This window comes from Oryzias melastigma, linkage group LG3 (assembly GCF_002922805.2).
Source record: "Oryzias melastigma strain HK-1 linkage group LG3, ASM292280v2, whole genome shotgun sequence".
In the NCBI taxonomy this organism is placed as follows: domain Eukaryota; kingdom Metazoa; phylum Chordata; class Actinopteri; order Beloniformes; family Adrianichthyidae; genus Oryzias; species Oryzias melastigma.
This window is the reverse complement of record NC_050514.1, coordinates 9,124,806-9,143,072: the sequence shown is the minus strand read 5'-3', so window position 1 is coordinate 9,143,072 and position 18,267 is coordinate 9,124,806. Positions and strand designations below refer to the sequence as shown.

The 18,267-nt window shown below is 41.3% G+C and overlaps 2 protein-coding genes across 4 annotated transcripts in view; both read left to right on the top strand.

Moving 5' to 3' along the window:
* Positions 1-12,218, top strand: part of prc1b (protein regulator of cytokinesis 1b) — a 14,161-nt gene extending 1,943 nt beyond the window's left edge. Inside the window, exons 2-15 of one of the 3 annotated variants that reach the window (XM_024263221.2) lie at positions 1,254-1,386; positions 1,467-1,589; positions 3,836-4,069; positions 4,138-4,308; positions 6,108-6,257; positions 6,324-6,471; positions 6,537-6,673; positions 6,750-6,845; positions 6,913-7,059; positions 9,609-9,722; positions 9,797-9,910; positions 9,978-10,074; positions 10,155-10,235; positions 11,759-12,218. In XM_024263221.2, coding sequence (XP_024118989.1) covers positions 1,254-1,386; positions 1,467-1,589; positions 3,836-4,069; positions 4,138-4,308; positions 6,108-6,257; positions 6,324-6,471; positions 6,537-6,673; positions 6,750-6,845; positions 6,913-7,059; positions 9,609-9,722; positions 9,797-9,910; positions 9,978-10,074; positions 10,155-10,210 — 1,720 coding nt within the window. In that variant the 3' untranslated portion in view covers positions 10,211-10,235; positions 11,759-12,218. Of the gene's footprint in view, positions 1-1,253; positions 1,387-1,466; positions 1,590-3,835; positions 4,070-4,137; positions 4,309-6,107; positions 6,258-6,323; positions 6,472-6,536; positions 6,674-6,749; positions 6,846-6,912; positions 7,060-9,608; positions 9,723-9,796; positions 9,911-9,977; positions 10,113-10,154; positions 10,236-11,758 lie in introns of all 3 variants that reach the window. The other 2 variants (XM_024263219.2, XM_024263218.2) reach the window with 2 other exon arrangements.
* A 1,566-nt stretch (positions 12,219-13,784) lies between these two features.
* Positions 13,785-18,267, top strand: ptpmt1 (protein tyrosine phosphatase mitochondrial 1). Its single transcript, XM_024263211.2, has 4 exons — positions 13,785-14,027; positions 15,538-15,615; positions 17,028-17,219; positions 17,904-18,267. The coding sequence occupies exons 1-4, from the start codon at positions 13,881-13,883 to the stop codon at positions 18,030-18,032; spliced, it is 546 nt and encodes a 181-aa protein (XP_024118979.1). The 5' UTR covers positions 13,785-13,880; the 3' UTR covers positions 18,033-18,267.

Sequence of the window (18,267 nt, the reverse complement as noted above, 5' to 3'; positions counted from 1 at the left end):
TATAAACTGACCAATCAGATGCCTCAGTAAAAGCATGTGGTTCCCGCTGGCCCCACCTCCAACGTTTGATAACATTTTCTTTTGAGCTCACTTCAGTTAAAGGAGTGTGGACTCCGAACAAGCTTACTCCTGATTGGTGACAGTAGTTGCTATAGAAACGTGGACTCAGACCGACCTTGACCAATCGCTATCATCTGGCTCCGACATGGCGACGTCTGTATCGTGGGTTAAATGGCTTTATTTCGTTGGAGCCGGAAGAAAGGCATTTTTTATGGTTGACATCGTATTTGCTCAGTCCAGTTCTCACATACAATGTTACAGGTTTGCTCCATCATATCCATTGACTGTATAAGATACCTGGACTGAGCATTCCCTTTCTACTCACGTTCCAAACAGGAAGTATCATCTGGCTCCAACATGGCGACGTCTGTATCGTGGGTTAAATGGCTTAATTTCGCTGTAGCCTAAAGCAAGCCATTTTCTATAGCTGACGTCACACTTTCTTGGTCCAGTTCTTTTATACAGAAAATGGTCCAGCATCAAAGAAACCCCCCCACCCCAAGTAGTTGAATAGGAAATGATCATCATGTTCTCCTCTCTTGAGAGCAAAACATTGATCTAAGACAGGAAGTCAGTCTGGACTCTGTGTTGCTGAACAGCAACATATGATCAACATATGATTTTCTTTGAGCTCTAACACTCTAAAAATCAAAAACAAGAAAATTGAAAATGAACTTTAGATTCTTTAGTTATAGAAGTAGATATTATGCTCTGCAGTGTGTGTGTGCTGACAAACATGTTCTTATTTCATAGTCAGCTTGAGAGATTGCTTAAAAACGTACTGATTTGAGAAAAAAAGGGGTCAACCCTCTGTTATTAAAATATTTTCTTATGACATAAAAAAGTTTTACTACAAATGTTGTACCAAGTATTTCTGAATGGAGAATTTTACCAGTGAAGCGGGAAAAGAGGAATAGAAGGGCATCACAAAAAACATGAAAGCAGGACAAAAGAATCCCAGTTAAACGATAATCATTTAATCTGTCAGATATCAAAAGAACTGAGGCAGCATGTGTTCTTTGTACTGAAAGTTAATAAAATATTCAGTGCAAATACAAGTGGTGCATATTATCTTTGAAAATGCAAATCCACATTATCCTCATCCTATAGGTTTTCCTTCTAATTTAAAATCTAGTCTGTTCTAGTGGTTCGGATGGCACGACAACATAACAGTCCCCCCTACCTCTCCTCAGTGAGCTGCTGGCTGCAGAAGCTGTGTCCTGCCTGAACAAGGCGCTGAGCCGCCTGAAGGACATCTGGGAGGAGATCGGCATTCCGGAGGAGCAAAGGCTCCAAAGGACCAACATGGTCAAGAGCCACATAAAAGTGAGGCTGTGACACCAGAGGGGTTGAGGTGGCCCACGCATCCACCTGTCTCTGCTCTGACCTCAGCTGTGTTTCTGTAGAACCTGCTGGAAATGATGATTGAGGAAGAGGAGGCTTTGAGGAAGAGGCTCATGCACAGCATTCACAAATGCAAAGCAGAGATGCAGAGGCTCTGCTTGGAGCTCCAGCTGCCGGTTTTTCAGGTAAAAACAGCAAACGCGTGTGTGTTCATCACTACAGCACAAGAGCACAATTGAGTCAGGTTTGTTACAGCGCTGAGGTTGTCGGGTATCTTTTTTTAAAGTTGATGTTTCTGGAACTTGCTTCTTCTTTTTTTAAGCCGCTTCTTTAAGGAGTCCCCTCAACAAATCATCTGCAGTGCAGCTTTTCCTCCTCCCAACCCTCATAATTTTTCTTTTTTCACTCTGTTTTGACCTCTTCTTTCATCTTCCTTCAGTGTCTCTCTACAAACAATTTAACTCTGAACACGTCCACCATCTCCACCTGCTGCCTCGCATTTATCTCTGAAACATCTACCAGGAGCTGTTGGTCTGTTTCTGATGGATTCATTCCTGATCCCTTGCATCCTCATTGCTTCTAAAGAGAACCTCAACATCCCGTCTTTGCCTCTTTTCTTTCTCAGAGCCACTGTCTCTAAGCTAACACCATCCCAGCCAGCAAGGTCAAGTACGCCCCACATGGTTTAAAAGTGGGCAGAAAATGTGGACCAGATTGGGTTTGTCTGCAGTTTCTGTGTTTGCCCAAATTGACTTAAGTGAGGACTCAGTGGGTTAGCTCGCTATGCTAGCAAGCTGCCCGGTAGACAGTGTAGCGTGCTACAAGCTCTGCTGTAGTGAGCTAGCGAGCTCCACTGTAGCATGCTAGCAAGCTCTTCTGTAGCATGCTAGCAAGCTCCACTTTAGCAAGCTAACAAGCTCTTCTGTAGCATGCTAGCGAGCTCCACTGTAACATGCTAGCGAGCTCTGCTGTAGCATGCTAGCGACCTCCACTGTAGTATGCCAGCGAGCTCCGCTGAAACATGCTAGCAAGATCAGCTATAACATGCTAGCAAGCTCCACTGTAGCATGCTAGCGAGCGCTGCTGTGGCATGCTAGCAAACTTCACTGTAACATGCTAATGAGCTCCTCTGTAGCATGCTAGTGAGCTCCATTGTAGCATGCTAGTGAACTCTTCTGTAGAAAGCTACCGAGCTCCGTTATAGCATGCTAACAAGCTGTTCTGTAGCATGCTAGCAAGCTCCTCTACAGCGAGCTAGCGAACTCCCTGTAACATGCTAATGAGCTACGCTGTTGCATGCTATGAGCTCCTCTGTAGCATGCTAGTGAGCTCCATTGTAGCATGCTAGTGAGCTCATCTGTAGCAAGCTACCGAGCTCCGTTATAGCATGCTAAGAAGCTGTTCTGTAGCATGCTAGCAAGCTCCTCTACAGCGAGCTAGCGAACTCCACTGTACCGAGCTAGGGAATCTGCTGTCCACTAGGCAGCAGGCTAGCATTGCAAACTAACCCACTGAGTGTCCACTTAAGCCAATGTGGGAAAACATAGGTGGGGCCACCACAGAAACTGCAGACAAACCGAATCGGGGCCCACATTTTCTGCCCACTGTAAAACGATGTGGGGCCCACTTGGCCTTGGTGGCTGGGATGGCTCCTCTCACCACAGCCTTTCCTTTCATGCTTGCTGCTGACACTCTTTTGCCACACATTACACCTGAAATCTTCCTCTAACCAAAACAACCAGAATGTACTAGCTACAATATGAATGTCTATTACCTACATATCTAATAGAAATCTACTGCAGATGGAAATTAGCTTTTTAATATACTTCTATTGTAGATATCTATTAGATATCTTGTGTCCGGTGGGAAGAAACTCCCAAAAAGGCGTGTTTACAACGCGCAAGGGTACCCTGATACAATGACCTGTGGGAAAGTCCTCAGCTAGAGATCTAAACCGCGATATGCAATAGACCTCTATAAATTGATGTCTATCACATCCATATTGCATAGATCTATCCATAGCTGTAACCTTTGAAATAGCCATAATGTAGACATCTAATAGTTGTGTCTGTGGGAATCTTTGAAGAGACCATCATTACAAAATCTTTTTAGAATACTGACTCAGTCAAAACCTTTTGAAGACTTATTTAGTAAAATCTTTGTAGACACAAAATTAACAAAAAAATTCCAAAAGCTAATTTAGCTAAACCTTCCAGGAGGCTAAAATAGCTCATTTTTTGTTGAAGATAATTGGAATGAATCTGTCTGGCGTAGGGCTGCCCAACCCTGATCCTGGAGCTCTTCCACCCTGTCATTTTTTATAGTTCTCTGCTCTGCTTTCTGCTGATCATCATTAAAAGACCGCCGGTTTCAAAATAGATCAAAGGATGATTGGAATGGGACTTCTCTAGAACCTTCTCTGTCTTGTTAGGAGGAAGAGGGCCTCAGCATTCTCCAGCAGGAGAAGAACATCCGCACCGAGGTGGAAGCCCTGATGAAGGAGAAGGGTCAACGGATGCAACAGCTCCAGGACCTGCTGCATCAAGAACAGGACTTGTGTGATATTTTAGTCTGCAAGCCCTATGGCCTCACCTCAGACTCGATTCCCACTCGGGAACAGTTGGAGAGCTTTAGGCAGTACATCGCCCTCCAAAATGCAGAAAAGGTGACAGCTTTGTTTGGCTAGGTCTGCTGTATGATGCACGGCACTGATGTTTTTACTGACCTTAACAGGCCCAACGACACGCTGAGTTCAGAGAGCTAAAGAAGGAAATTATCCTGTGTATGGAGGAGCTGGACCACATCCCAGAGACCAGCTTTGAGAAAGACGTGGTCTACGAAGACGAGGACTCCTTCTGCCTGTCCAGAGACAACGCCACATCCCTGAGGCTGCTGCTCCATCAGGTAAGGATGACAAATATAGCGTTTTACAGCCTCTTCAAAAGAAAATAAAAAGATCGATATTCAGTGAGAACCCATCGAGAATCAATCGCACGACCAAATGTTGTGATGTATCGCAATTAGGGCTGGGTTAATAAAATCGATTAATCAATTTGAATCGATTTAAGCTTAACAGATCAATAATCGATTAACAAAAATATAAATCGATTTAGCACATAAGGCTAAAGTACGCTAGCTTTATGCTAACATTTAATGGAATTTCATATAGGACGGCTAATGCTAACGCTCGGTCGACTTAAGCATACATTGCTGACTAAATTAACATCTTTATAAACTCACAGGTATGAACTTTTCAAACTATTTTAAGGAAATATTTTATGTAACGATTTATGGTCTAAAACATAGTTTTTTATCCATATACTGTCTTCTTCTAGAATAAAGTGTCATTCTATAGCTTGATCACCACCTAGTGGCCAAACTGAAACGTCCTCCTGGAGAAGCAGAACAATGTTTACAATGTTCATGATCTGAACATTTTTGTTAGAACTTCTCCTTTAGAGAATCCATGTAACACTGGATGATATTAACAATCTCATTATTTCACTGATACATTTACTGTATGTGAACTGGATCAGATGGATATAAATACAGTATATTTAAAACATATTGTAGATTATTAATGTATTTCTAAGCAAATGTGGATAAATGTGTAAACTCAAAATTAAATAGAAGAATCAGAAACAAAGAAAAATCGGAATCCAATCGATTTGGCTTCTTGTGAATTGAATTGAATCGTTTCTGGAAATTATTATCAATACCCAGCCCTAATTGCAATACCGATATTTTGGCACACCCCTAGCGTAAACACTCAACACGACAGGCTATCAGCAAGGTGATGACACACCAGTACACAATAGCATAAAACGTACAAATACCGTACTGTACTTACGCACATTTGCACCACAAAGTCACAATGTACACATATCAAACACCACTTACAGCACAAACTCACAAAACACTATATAGAATACTGCGATCTTTGGACCAGCATGCCGCCTCAAGAGCCAGCTCAAGTTGTTGGGTGTGGAGTTTCTTTAACTCCTGAACTTTTGCTTGTCTGCAACTGTATTTTTACCCATAGATTTAAAGGGTTACCAAACCCTAAATCAGCTTTTTTGTCTGTTGATCTCTATAAATGGGGCTTTAAAAGTGCCATCTGTTGGTCATTGCCACATTTTTGATAAATTAAAATAACGTGTTTAATTCTTGAAAATATAGTCTAGACCTGTCTGTGTGCCCTCTACAGGTTGAAACGAGGTATTGCATTTAAATTTTGTGATTGGTCAAACCATGTAAGTTTCAGAAGTCTGACGTTATGATCTGCAGCTCCAGTCATGATAACAGTCCTGCCCCCAGGCTCCACCCTCTGACTGGATTTTTAAATTTCGGCTGTGGGTGGAGTCAGCCTCCAACTTCCCTGTTTAGTTACCCTAAAAAGGTTTGCCCCAACCCTTTGACCTGGAATGACACAGGTGTCTCCCAGAAGGTATTTGTACAGGAGACATCATTATTCAATAAACAATAGAAAATTCTTTAGCATTGTTTTTCTTCACAGGGCTTCCTGTAAGTGCAGACCAGTTAATTGCATGTCCCCTCTGGTGTTGATGCTAATTTTGCTGCAGCAAAAATCGTTCAGACTGGGGAGGTCGTCTTCCCATCATTCAAATATTTTACTTCTTCACAGTGACACAGTCACCACCTCTCTTTTGCTGATTCTCTGACCGCCTTCATCCCCTGAGCAGCTGCAGGAGCGGAGGGTAGAGCAAGAGGGGAAATGCGAGGCTCACAGGGAGAAGATTCAGCAGATGTGGGAGCTCCTGCAGGTTTCTACCGAGGACCGTGAGGCCTTAAGCAAGCACATGGTCACATCCAAGAGGAGAAACCTGGAAGCAGTGAGTGAGCAAGAGAATGACTGAACTTCAGATTTCCTCTCTGCTCACACTCTGCTGCTCCAACAGCTACAAGCAGAACTGCGGCGTCTGGAGGAACTCAAGCTGCGCAACATCTGCAGCGTCACGGACGCTCTTCGCTCAGAGATCCTGGAGCTCTGGGAGAAGTGCTTCTACAGCAGTGAGCAGCGACAGGACTTCACAGCGTTCTACAGCGGTGAGTCCTCACTGTTGCTGATGTGGTTAGAATGAGCTCATTGTACTGAGGGGTTTTATTTCCAGTGGACTTTGATGATGATCTGCTCGCTGTGCATGAGGCTGAACTGCACCGCCTGAAGCAGTACTACGAGAAACACCAGGAGCTTTTTAGTGGAGTTCACAGGTGGAGCGAAAGCTGGAGGCTTTTCCAGGAGCTGGAGGTCAGCACACGTGCACACACTCATGTCCTGGCACTGTGATCTCTGGAAGCTGTGACCTCTTCATCTCCCTGTGCAGAAAAAAGCAGCAGATCCATCCAGGTTCACCAACAGAGGAGGAAACCTGCTGAAGGAGGAGAAACTGCGATGTGAGCTGCAGAAGAGTCTGCCGAAGGTAAGCCGAAGAACACTGTCAGTCTGCTGAACACACACCAGCAGGTCTGACCACTCGGTGATTGCAGCTGGAAAAGAAGCTGAAGGTCCAGATCCAGTCCTGGGAGAATGAGCAGGGCTGCAGCTTCCTGGTTAACGGACAGAAGTTCCTGCAGTTTGTGGAGGAGCAGTGGGAGCAGCACCGCGCCCAGAAGGAGAAGGAGAAACTGGAGCGGGTGAGAAGACTTATGTTCCTCCCCCATAGAAAAGCAGGGGGCTGTAAGCATGAATTAGAGGCTTCAGATGGGAAGTCCTGCTGAGGTGACCACTCTATACTCATCTGATGAAAAGACAGATGACAATCATCTCGATGCAGTTCAAAAATAGAAAAAAAAGGGTGAAACATTACTTTAGATCCCATAGCCTCTGCTCTTCTAATGGTGGAAATGAATTCAGTCAATCAACAGGTCGTTAATGTGTGGTCATTAAGCTTCCAAAACTGAAGATCAAATATGTTATCTAACCCACTGCTAACCCACAAAACCATCACAAAGTACAGTGTTCCCTCGCTATATCATGCTTCACCTTTTACGGTTTTGCTGTTTTGCTTAAAAAGGGAACAGAAGCAAAACAGTGAGTTTAGTTAAACTTTATTCCCCTTTTTAACAAACCACTCTTATTATTTTTTAATCAATCTTCTCTCACAAAACATCTGTAATTCCATAATCAAACACGTCGGTTTTCTCTCATCGTTGTTGGAGTCAGCAATGATGCCGGCAGCTTTAGTGAAAGCTCAGACAACAGTTACAGCAGATTTTTAGCCCAGCCGAAAACTAATTCAGCAGTGACTCGTGCAGTCAGCAAACAAATTGGAAAAACATGTGCGTAGAGTTTGGCTGGATCTCTGCGTGGATGTAGGGAGCATGGACTTTCCTGAGCATTAAAATCAGACATTTGCTCTATTGTAGTTTAACCGCCACGCAGGGAAAACCATCAATTTCAGCACATGAAGTAGTAACATAATCATCACCTGAATGAACAAAGGAACAGTCAATCGAGCCTTCCCAAAGTTGCACAAGAACATTTTACAGATTTTGAAACTTGGTACACACAAAAGGCATACCGCATTATTAGGTGCCAATTTTTTGAAAAAAGTTTAGGCTTTAAGTGTGCCTTATAGTCTGGAAAATATGGAATGACGTTGATTGTGTTAATGGTTGAAAAGCGACAGCCAATCAAAGAACATAAACACTGGAGCTCCGGTGTTAAAGGGTTAGTTGAAGGCTAGCTCTGAAGCTACAATCACACAGCCTTCAGAAACTTGCGTTTAAGCGACTATTTCCAATGAAACTTCTATAAAAAATTCGTTCAAAACTCGCGTTCGACTCTAATTGGGCTCTACCTACAAAACGTGTCCATTAAACAAGTTGAAATTTGAATTATTTGCACTGAAATTCCCTTTTCTCAGCTTCAGAATCCACTGGAATTGTGTTAATTGTGTAGTTCGAAGAACATGTGTTATTTTGCTGTCACCGCAAATTTGACAGGTGTTAAAGTGTTAAGCGTAAAAACCAGGAGATCAGCTGTTTTCATACAAACATGTCCTGATAAACACTAAATAGTTAGGAATATGAAAGACCATAAAATATGATTTCTTTGTTTTTATTTAATTCCAAAAAAACCTTTTTAATAAGAATGACCGTCCCGCAATTTAGCCACAGCTAGTTGTTTTTTGTAAAAGTCCCGCCCCTCCAACTGTCTCCACCAATCAGTCTTGGAGACTTAATCATGTCATCAGTCTGACCAATTAAAAGTTGTTAACATCCTCACTTTTTTGGCTCACAGTTCCATCAAAAGTAACAGCTAAAGCTTGTGTTTAGTGGTGTAGCTTCCGATGTCAGACTGTGGAAAAAGTGAACAAAATGATGAAGCTCAGAGACGTGAGTTTGTCCAGCATCACCATAGGTTTTTGCACTGCATCTCCCATAATGCAATGGGTTAAAGTTACAGCACTTCTGCACTATGCTACTAAAATAAAATAAAAATGTAATCATCCAAAAAGAAAGGAAACATGTTTTGTTAAAGTTACCTTTTGTATTCAGACAAAATAAAAAACAATTAAACTTCAAAATGTTGTTTTTGTGTTGTTACAATTGAACATGCACACAAAAAAACAAGCATGTTGTGATCATATAATTGTTCAAAAATTATAGTTGCTCTTGCACAAATATTTAATGACATATTTACAAAAAATAAATCATTCTAGAAAGAATATATTATTGTTTTTTTGTGAGGTCACATAAAATTGCATATTAATACATTAATAAAGGAAAAACAACTACTTGAGCACATTTTAAAATAATTTAGTTCAAAATTATTATTGAAAACTATCACAACTTTTTTTTTTTACAACATTTAGGACAAACAGACAAACAACTTTCAGCTTTTCTGCCTGAATTATTACAAAAAATTGTTGCGAGATTGTGCAGTGACTAAAGCTCAATACAGACTACAGAGTTTCTCCTGTTTTACATATTTGGATGCTGGAGTGCTGCAGAATTTTTGTCAAGGAAAAAGTGTACCTTGGCTCAAAAGAGGTTGAAAAACACTGATCTAAGTGACACGCCCACCGCATTGATGTAAACAAAAATCCCTTTCCGTCAAGTGAACACCCCGCCATAAATGAGGGAACACTGTAGATGAGCAACCGTTTCAATTAAAGGCTGTAAACCTCCGATATCTCCTGTCTGCTTTTTGTTCTAAGACACCTTATTACATTTTCCAGCACTCCAAGAAGAGCCAGCAGCTGGAGGAGGACATGCTGTATGGCACAACAATCCGATCACCGGTCAAACACCGGTTCCTTGGTCAGACTCCCCCAAATAAATCTAAAAAATTGGTGACTCCTTTTTTTTGGATTCATTTTTTAAGTACCTTCTCATGACAACATTAACCAGTCTGCTCTGTCACCAGATTAATGCCACCTCCAGCACTTCCAGTGCCACCTGTAACAGCACCCTGCGCTCCCTCTATACTGCCACTGGGTGTCGCTCTCCTGTGCCCAGCCCCACTCTCTCAGCTCGAAAGGTTGGTTCACCGCTGGGATTCACCACTTCCTGTCCGGATTCCACTTCATTAGTCCCTGTTCTTCCAGGCTCTTGGTGGATTGAAACCCCCACGGTTTGGGGACTGCAACAAGGAGAACAAAGGCCTGCCTAACGGGACCCCCCCCAGCACGCAGCGTAACTTCAGTATGGCTTCTATTGCCAGCACATATTCAGAGTTTGTGGTAAAGAAAACCTTTTTTTCTTACTGTTTTCTGCCTTGAAAGCATGTGAGCGGTTCCTCAAAGCTGACCACGGACATTTGTGTTCTAGAAGGACTTGAAGAGCAGTGAGCCGCTAAAGTCCAGGTGTGTTGTGAGCATCTAACTAACCAAAGAACTAGTTCTGAGATCCTTTGATTAAACCAAACTAACTTCCAGTTCAGCAGTTTACTCACTGAATCAAATACAATAACACATCAAGCCTCAACTTTGAAATGCAAACCAGAGGTGTTTGTTAATGTGTTTATTTATACATGTTTTTGTGAGGACCAGTCTGTCATATACAGATAATGAGTATGAATCAAGGCCCGGGGGCCGAATCCGGCCCTCCAGATCATTTTATTTCATTATTAACGACACGATTTTATCTTACGCTTATTTCTAACTTGTATAATTTTGACAAAATATATTTTCATGGAGAGTAAAATATTGAAAGTTATTTAAGATTTAAGTTGATTTATTCTAGAATAATATTCCTGCCTTTCTATCATTTATAATTATGTTTTAAAATTACGGTTACAAAAATTGGCATTCTGCTAGCTTTTTGGACTATTTTGGCATTTACTAAGATTTTTTTAGAGTATTGTGGAGTTTAGCTAATATCTCAGCTACATGTTAGCTGTTTTGGCTCATTTAGGCTTATTTCAGTTCAATTCAAATAATACATTTTGTGCTTAAGTACAAAAATTACAAACATTTATTTATTTATTTTTGGGCATATCTGTTTAAGAAAGTGGGGAAATGTCAAGTTTTACCAGCTATTAATTACAATCTAAGTTCAATAAGAAAACTCTGATGATTCCACATTCTAGTAGTATTTAAACGCATCACTCACGACGAATCTCTGAGACGTGAAAAGAGTCTCACCACAGTGCGTAACTGAGGTTTGTGTGCGTAAGAGGTGATTTGTGTGTAATTCGATTTCTCCCTAACCAAAACCCAGAAGGATCCACAACGTCTTCAGAACCTCTTTATTCAATTTGAATAAAGAGATATTTATAAATTGTCAGATTAATTTATCTTGATGTATGTCCTCCATCATGAGGAACATGTTAAAAACACGTAAAAACATTTTTTAACCTTTGGGTGGATAATTAAACCCATTGCAATTGAACGGAAAATTGACAAGTTCATCATCAGTTCAACTGTATCATTGTGCATGATTCCTCCTCGGTTAATTCAAGATAGTTTAGTTGACTTATCTATAACAAATTACAAAGACAAATTCAATTACTCACATCTGGTACAAAATTACACTGATGAATACCACGGATACCATATGTTAAAATGTATAGGGACAGCTTTTGTGTTCCCTGAATTTAATGTTACTGTACAGAAGCAACTCAACAAGATTATAGTAATTCTGTCAGTAAATCTGCCATGTGTGGTGTTTGTTGTTTGGACGTCTGTCAGTTTTTACATTGTGAATGCGCATGTTCACATGAGGGTTTGGTTTATTTCACATTAACTCTATACATTCACACATGCAGCATTCTTGGTGAGGGGGGTGTTGGTGTCGTGGAGTTCACCTGTGCTACCTAAAGGTGATGAGATGGTCATGACTCACTCTGTGAATGGATGATCCTAACGTTTGCTCTTGTTCTTCTCAGCGAGACCTGTCCATGGCATCTAAATCCAAGATCCAGCACAGAGTCCTGAGCTCTACAGCCGCCAACCTCTGACTCCCTCATGAGTCTGCTCTCTGCTGCCACCTGCTGGAAGTAGTCACTCATATTCTGAAGGAAACATTTGGTGACTGGCAACATTTCGTCCTGGTATCCTGCATTTGATTAGTGCAGGGAATTTTACGTTATGAAGGACGCTGACACTAATTTGCCTTTCGCCGTCTCTTAGATCACCAATGTATTTTTATTTATCATAAACTGTACATTTTAGACAAGAGTTCATCTTCTTGTTGTGCTTTCAGATAAATATCTGCTGCTTCTGTCGCACTTTTTTGTAAATAACTTCAATCAGATGATCCTTCTAGATCAAATTATATGATTTCTTCTTTCCATCACACCTTTACCATTTTGTTGTTGCATTAAATCACAACAAATCATAACAAAATATGGTTGATGTCATTTCTTGTTGAACAACACTTTTCTTTTTTTATTTTCTTGAGTGCTTGAAGTAATTATGATAATTAAAAGCAAAGACCCCACCTAAAAATAGTTTCTGGCCACTCCACAACTTTATGACAGATTGTTACGGACCCAGCAGAAAAACAGAACACAAGGGTGTTGAATAGAGAAGGGTTGTATTTTACCCCCCAAACATACTAAAACCACAGAACTTAAACTATAGGTCTGGAAAAGAGGTCAGTTAAATAAGTTAAAGTTCCATTGGTTGCCACACACCTTGTGCTTTAGAAGATTCAAAACCACCTATTGCCCAGGGGCCGGCAAGTAATTATATCCGGCCCTCCAGATCATTTTATATTATTGTTATTAACGGCCCGATTTTATGTTGCTCTGGTAACATATTGAAGCATCACTTGGATTAAGGAGGCTGTGGGATCAGTTATAACGATCTATGGATTTCTTTCAGGAACACGTAACGTTTTACATTACAAGGGTGTCATCATCCTCTCATGGTGCAGAAAGAAACAAGATAACCGGATAAAATAACTAAACAGAGTAAATCCAGACAACAAAACACAGAGCCAAGAAAACATGATGATTTAATTTATTTTTCATAACAAAACAAATTTTATTTTTATTTTCTGTCTTTGTTTGTTTTGTTCGGCAGCATGATCATATTTGGATAATTTCAACAGGATATATTCTGTGGAAATCAAAATCTTTTGGTATATTTATAAATGTAGTTTTTCATAGAAAATGATATAAAAGTAAAGAACTGTTAGTGTTTTTGTTTTTTCTAACATATAATTTGACATAATATATTTTTATGGAGAATAAAATTTGAAAGTTATTTATAAGTTGGTTTATTCACTAATTATATTCCTGCTGGTTTTCATTCATAGTTATGTTATAAAGTATGTTTTTATAGTTTTTAAAATCATAAAAATTTAGTTTTAGAGTTCTCAATAAATGTTTATCCTTTATAACCTGCAACCTAAGGTGTGTTTTAGATTTTGGCCCCAATGTGCGACTGAGTTTGCAGCATAAAATCTGTCCAGCACAAGAGGCCTTCAACTCTCATCTGTCTGCTCAGCTGCTGGACGGAACAAGTAAAAAAGAAAAAAGTTCCAAATAATGTACACACCCATTATTATTATTGAACTATGAAAGACGTACATGGATCTAGTCATCCACAAGCAGATGTATCAGAATGGAGTGAGGCTTGTAGCTTCCACGTCACACAAGCTTTTTCTAACTCCGTTTTAACATCTGCTCCTGATTTACAACACTCTGAATAATAATAATAATAAACTCAGAAATGCAATTCCTAACCTTTTCTAAGAGTTACAGTCTTAACAACAGACAGATTGACCTCTAATTTAAGGCAGATTAGTATGTTGGTCCTTACAGTTATGTGGATTGATGAGAATCTAAATCTCCAAAAATCAAAGACATGTTTTGGGCCGAATTTAATTCTCTGGATTTTGGTGAAACTACCTCCAAGTTTGTGAGCTTTTATTTTGAAGGGCCAATACCGGAAGTAATGCTACTGACATTTCAGGAAACGGACTTTCCGAGGTCAGAGGTTACAGGACCAAGTGGGAGTGTAGCTGGTGGCCGTCTCGGCTGACCTCGGCTCTCCTCGGTCATGTCCAGCGCGCTCGCGCGCCTGCTCTTCTACCCGACTTTGGGTTACAATGTGGTTATGGAGAAGCTGTCCTCGCGCCGCTGGTTCGACCGCGTGGACGAGACTGTGATCCTCGGCGCGCTGCCGTTCAGGTCCATGACCGCACAGGTGAGACGCTGTCCGGCCGCCTGACCTCCGTGACCCCGTAGACCAGCCGCGTGCGTTCATACAGGTGTTCCTGCAGACCAGTTCCCTCAGGTTCTGCTCTGTTTTCATCCAATTGCTATTCGGATTTGGACTGAACCGGGTGTTAACTATGTGGAATATTTGAAACTCGGATCAACTCATTCATTTGGTATAGATCCTTACGTCATTAGGCTTTGAACTAGCATTACGACGTCATATTTATCTAGTCCAGGTCTGCAACCTTCAGGTCAATTTCTCACATTATATCCAGTAAGAACCACAGCTTAATTTTACCCTTTAAAAAAACAAGACACTGAATTTGTTTTTGTGTCATTGCTACTGTTTTAATAATAAATATACATATTTTTAGGCATAAATAAAACAAAAACAAAACTGCTTTATTTTCTTCCAAAGTGTGATTACTTTTGAGAGCGGTTCAAATGCCTTCCTTTCAAAATAAAAGACACCCTGTGCCACATAGGACCATAACAGTGTAGCAAATGAGTGAAGACATGATGAAGGGGTAATAGAGCCACGATGGAGGGGTAATAGAGCCACGATGGAGGGGTAATAGAGCCACGATGGAGGGGTAATAGAGCCACGATGGAGGGGTAATAGATCCACGTTGGAGGGGTAATAGAACCACAGTGGAGGGGTAATAGAACCATAATTGAGGGGTAATAGAGCCACAGTGGAGGGGTAAAAGAGCCACGATGGAGGGGTAAAAGAGCCACGATGGAGGGGTAAAAGAGCCACGATGGAGGGGTAATAGAGCCACATCCTGCTCTGGAGCCTCAGGTTGCAGACCTCTGATCTAGTCCTATAAGCTGGTTCATGAATTCACTATATTTGCAGTGATTTAACTAGATCAGAGAACAGTGGTTTCTGTAGACATTTTAATAACGTTTCCTTTGGATAAACCTCATTTTGTTGATGAAAAAATATATATTTTATATTCTAGTTTGAACACAGAACCATAACTGTAGTTGTCTAATCTGGTTACTGAAAGATGGTCTATCTAGCTTTCTAATCTGTTTGACCCGTGTGCTATCCTAGGCATGTTTACATTAAAGTGGGTCATCTGAACCCCACAAGACAGAGAGATGAACTTTTTCTTTCAAATATATTTTATCTTCACCGGTGTCTGTGGCAGACGTAAAATCCTGTCCACCTTTGTCACGGGAGGATCACACATCAATGTAAGGGTGGGGTCATCTGGACCCTATAAGAGAGCATGAGGGTTAAGGAAACATCATGCAGAAAAAGAAAACAGGTTTTTGTTCGTCTGGTGTTGTGGTTACTCTGAGTTCTTCTGTTCTTTCAGCATGTTAAAGTAATCTGGTTACTGGATTGGATTTATCCAACAATATAATCAGTTTACAATTAAATTATGTATATCCAGGTTAGTTAAGTGCATGTGAGTCCACCCAGCATGTGAAAATATGTCCTGAAGCTGACCTTCTGACCCCCGTGGGGGCCTTTTGTGTTTCAGCTGTTGGAGGAGAACGTTCGGGGGGTCGTCACCATGAATGAGGAGTATGAAACCAAACGCTTCTGTAACTCAGCCCAGGTTGGTCTTAGTTCTCTTGAATCCATCTTCGCTTGAGTTTCTTTACTGCTTGTTCTCCCTGCAGCCTTCCACCAAACCTTTATTCTCCTTGCTGAACTGGTCAGATCTGCACAGGTCTGGCCTGGTGGGTCCAGCTTTCTCTTTCTCTCCACTGTGAAGTTTGAACCTTGTACCTGAAAACATTCATTCCAATAAAAAGGTCTGGAAATTTGAAGACGACAGCTTTTTGTCACCAAATTAACGGAGGTCATGACAGTTCAGCACTAACAGATGACACATTAATGCTGTTTCAGGCCTGAAACAATCCAGCCGATGTCCATGTACGGTGGCCCTGAAGGGCAAGTCACTCGACGCAAAAACATGCTAAAGATCATAACGACAATTAAAAAAGCTAAACTAACTATAAAAACATTACATTTTAGAAAAAAAAATCGCAAAACCAAAGTTCAATTTAAAAAAATGACGCAAAATACAAATTAAACATTTCGTAAGGCAAAAATAATTTCAAGAAATCAAAGTCAAAAATGATACTGTGAAAGTTAGGAACTATGGGACATCACTGGTTGGCTGATGATGTTTGATGTTTGAGTTTTTTCAAATACTTCTTCAATGACCGCATACTACTAAAGATTTTATGAATAGTACAAAGGTTTTTCAGTGTCTCTTCTGGCCAAATAACGTTTGGTTGAAATGATGGACAAACATCCTCCTCTAATAAGCAACATCCCATAATACTTACCTATTGTTGAGCGAGTATCTTGGTTTATATGTTTATGTTGTTTATATGTTGTCCAGCTGGCATGCATAGTCATCGATCCATCTCCCCGGGTTCTGGGACAGACTGGCGACCTCTCCCGGGTCTCTAACCGCCCAACAGCATCTGGGACGTCTCTGGAAACCCCGCCGCCCCCGTAGCTAAAGAAAATGGATAGAAGTTCAGGACGAAAATCCTCACGAGCCGCCATATTGAATCTGTTTATCTACACTTTAATCCAGTCACTGAAAACATCACATGCCCAAAGCTGAGTCCCTGATTGGATCCCATCAGATCAGGTCTTTCCATTGATCTAACATTGAAACTTGACGCCTCTGTCGCGCCTGCAGCGTCCAGTGTGAATGCACCATTAGTCCTTAAATAACCGTTTCTGTTAGAATTTTCGCTTTTGGAGTTGATGCTAAATTTACATGAGTCTTTTTGGTTACCGGAACATGATTGACACGGGGTGATGTGATTTCCGCTCCTGAACAGCGTGTGATGTTGGTGCTAGCCGTGTCATCCCTCTGATGTTCCAGACTCATCACTGCTGTTCACCACATGGTATTCAGAGATGAACAATCATACTTCAAATACGAAGCACAATCAAACTAACTGATTGAATCATGAGCTGTCTGGGCGTGTGCGTATAATGCAGGAGTGGCGTGCAGTTGGCGTGGAGCAGCTGCGGCTGAGCACCGTGGACCTGACGGGAGTGCCGAGTCTGCAGCATCTGCACCGAGGGGTGGAGTTTGTCCTGCAGCACAGAGAGCGCGGTTGCTGCGTTTACGTGCACTGCAAGGCCGGGCGCTCTCGCAGCGCCACGCTCGTTGCTGCCTACCTCATTCGGGTCAGTGGAGGGTAACTCTCATTTTCATTTTGGGTGGGGATGATCTAAAATTCTGTTTTCTTTTCAAAATTTTCTCTCCTTAAAAATATTTTGTCAAAATTATACAAGTTAGAAATGAGCGCAAGATAACATTGGGCCGTTAAAAAGAATAAAATAAATGATCCTGAGGGCCGGATCCGGCCCCCGGGCCTTGACTCTGACACATGTGCCGTAGAGGGTTACTTTTCTTCATTAGCGTCCTCCATCGTGAGAAAAATGCCAATAAAACATGTTAAAACACTAAAACGTATAATTTTCATTGATGGGTCTTTAAATGTGCCTTTTACACTCATGCGCACGTTACATATGCATAACACTTTACATAGGTTTCTACATGCATTTCATATTTGTGCGTTCATGAACACATTTGTACAAGCAGTATAAATGCATGTGCACGATAGACAGTTGGTTACATGTGTACAGGTGTGCTACAGCTGTCACATCAATACATCTGTTACACATGCATGTTTATTTTTATTAATTCATGACATGTTGCACAGACACTCATACACACGTTTTAGATATTTTAGATAGAATTACACGTGCGTCCATGGAACACATTACACACACTCACACATGCGTTACCGTTCATGGCTGCACGTGTTGCTGATTGGATCCTGTGTTCACTCTGCTTTTTTTTTTCAGCTGCACTGCTGGACTCCAGAGGAGGCGTGCCAAAAGCTGAAGTCTGTGCGCTCACACGTCCTAGTGCGCCGAGCCCAGATGGACATTCTTAGAAAATACTACACACAGGTGTGCGGACAGGTGGACTGAAAGAGAATGGATGCTCACACCTGGACTGGTTCCTGTATGTGGACATACAGTGACCCCCCCCCCAAAAAAAAGAAGTTCTTCCGATTTTCTTAAAGAATTTTCCTCAGTGGGTCACAGCTCGGATGCTTGGTCTGTCTCTGCAGGGCTAAAGGGTACGAGGAGGTTCTCCTCTTGAGGACCATCTGCAGGTGTCTCATCTCTGCTGCTCCGCCTAATAAAGACGTTTGACATAAAG

Coding starts and splice junctions, on each gene's coding strand:
- ptpmt1 (XM_024263211.2), top strand. CDS start 13,881: ATGTCCAGCGCGCTCGCGCGCCTGCTCTTCTACCCGACTTTGGGTTAC. Junction 14,028..15,537: donor TCAGGTCCATGACCGCACAG/GTGAGACGCTGT, acceptor TTTGTGTTTCAG/CTGTTGGAGGAGAACGTTCG. Junction 17,220..17,903: donor TTGCTGCCTACCTCATTCGG/GTCAGTGGAGGG, acceptor TTTTTTTTTCAG/CTGCACTGCTGGACTCCAGA.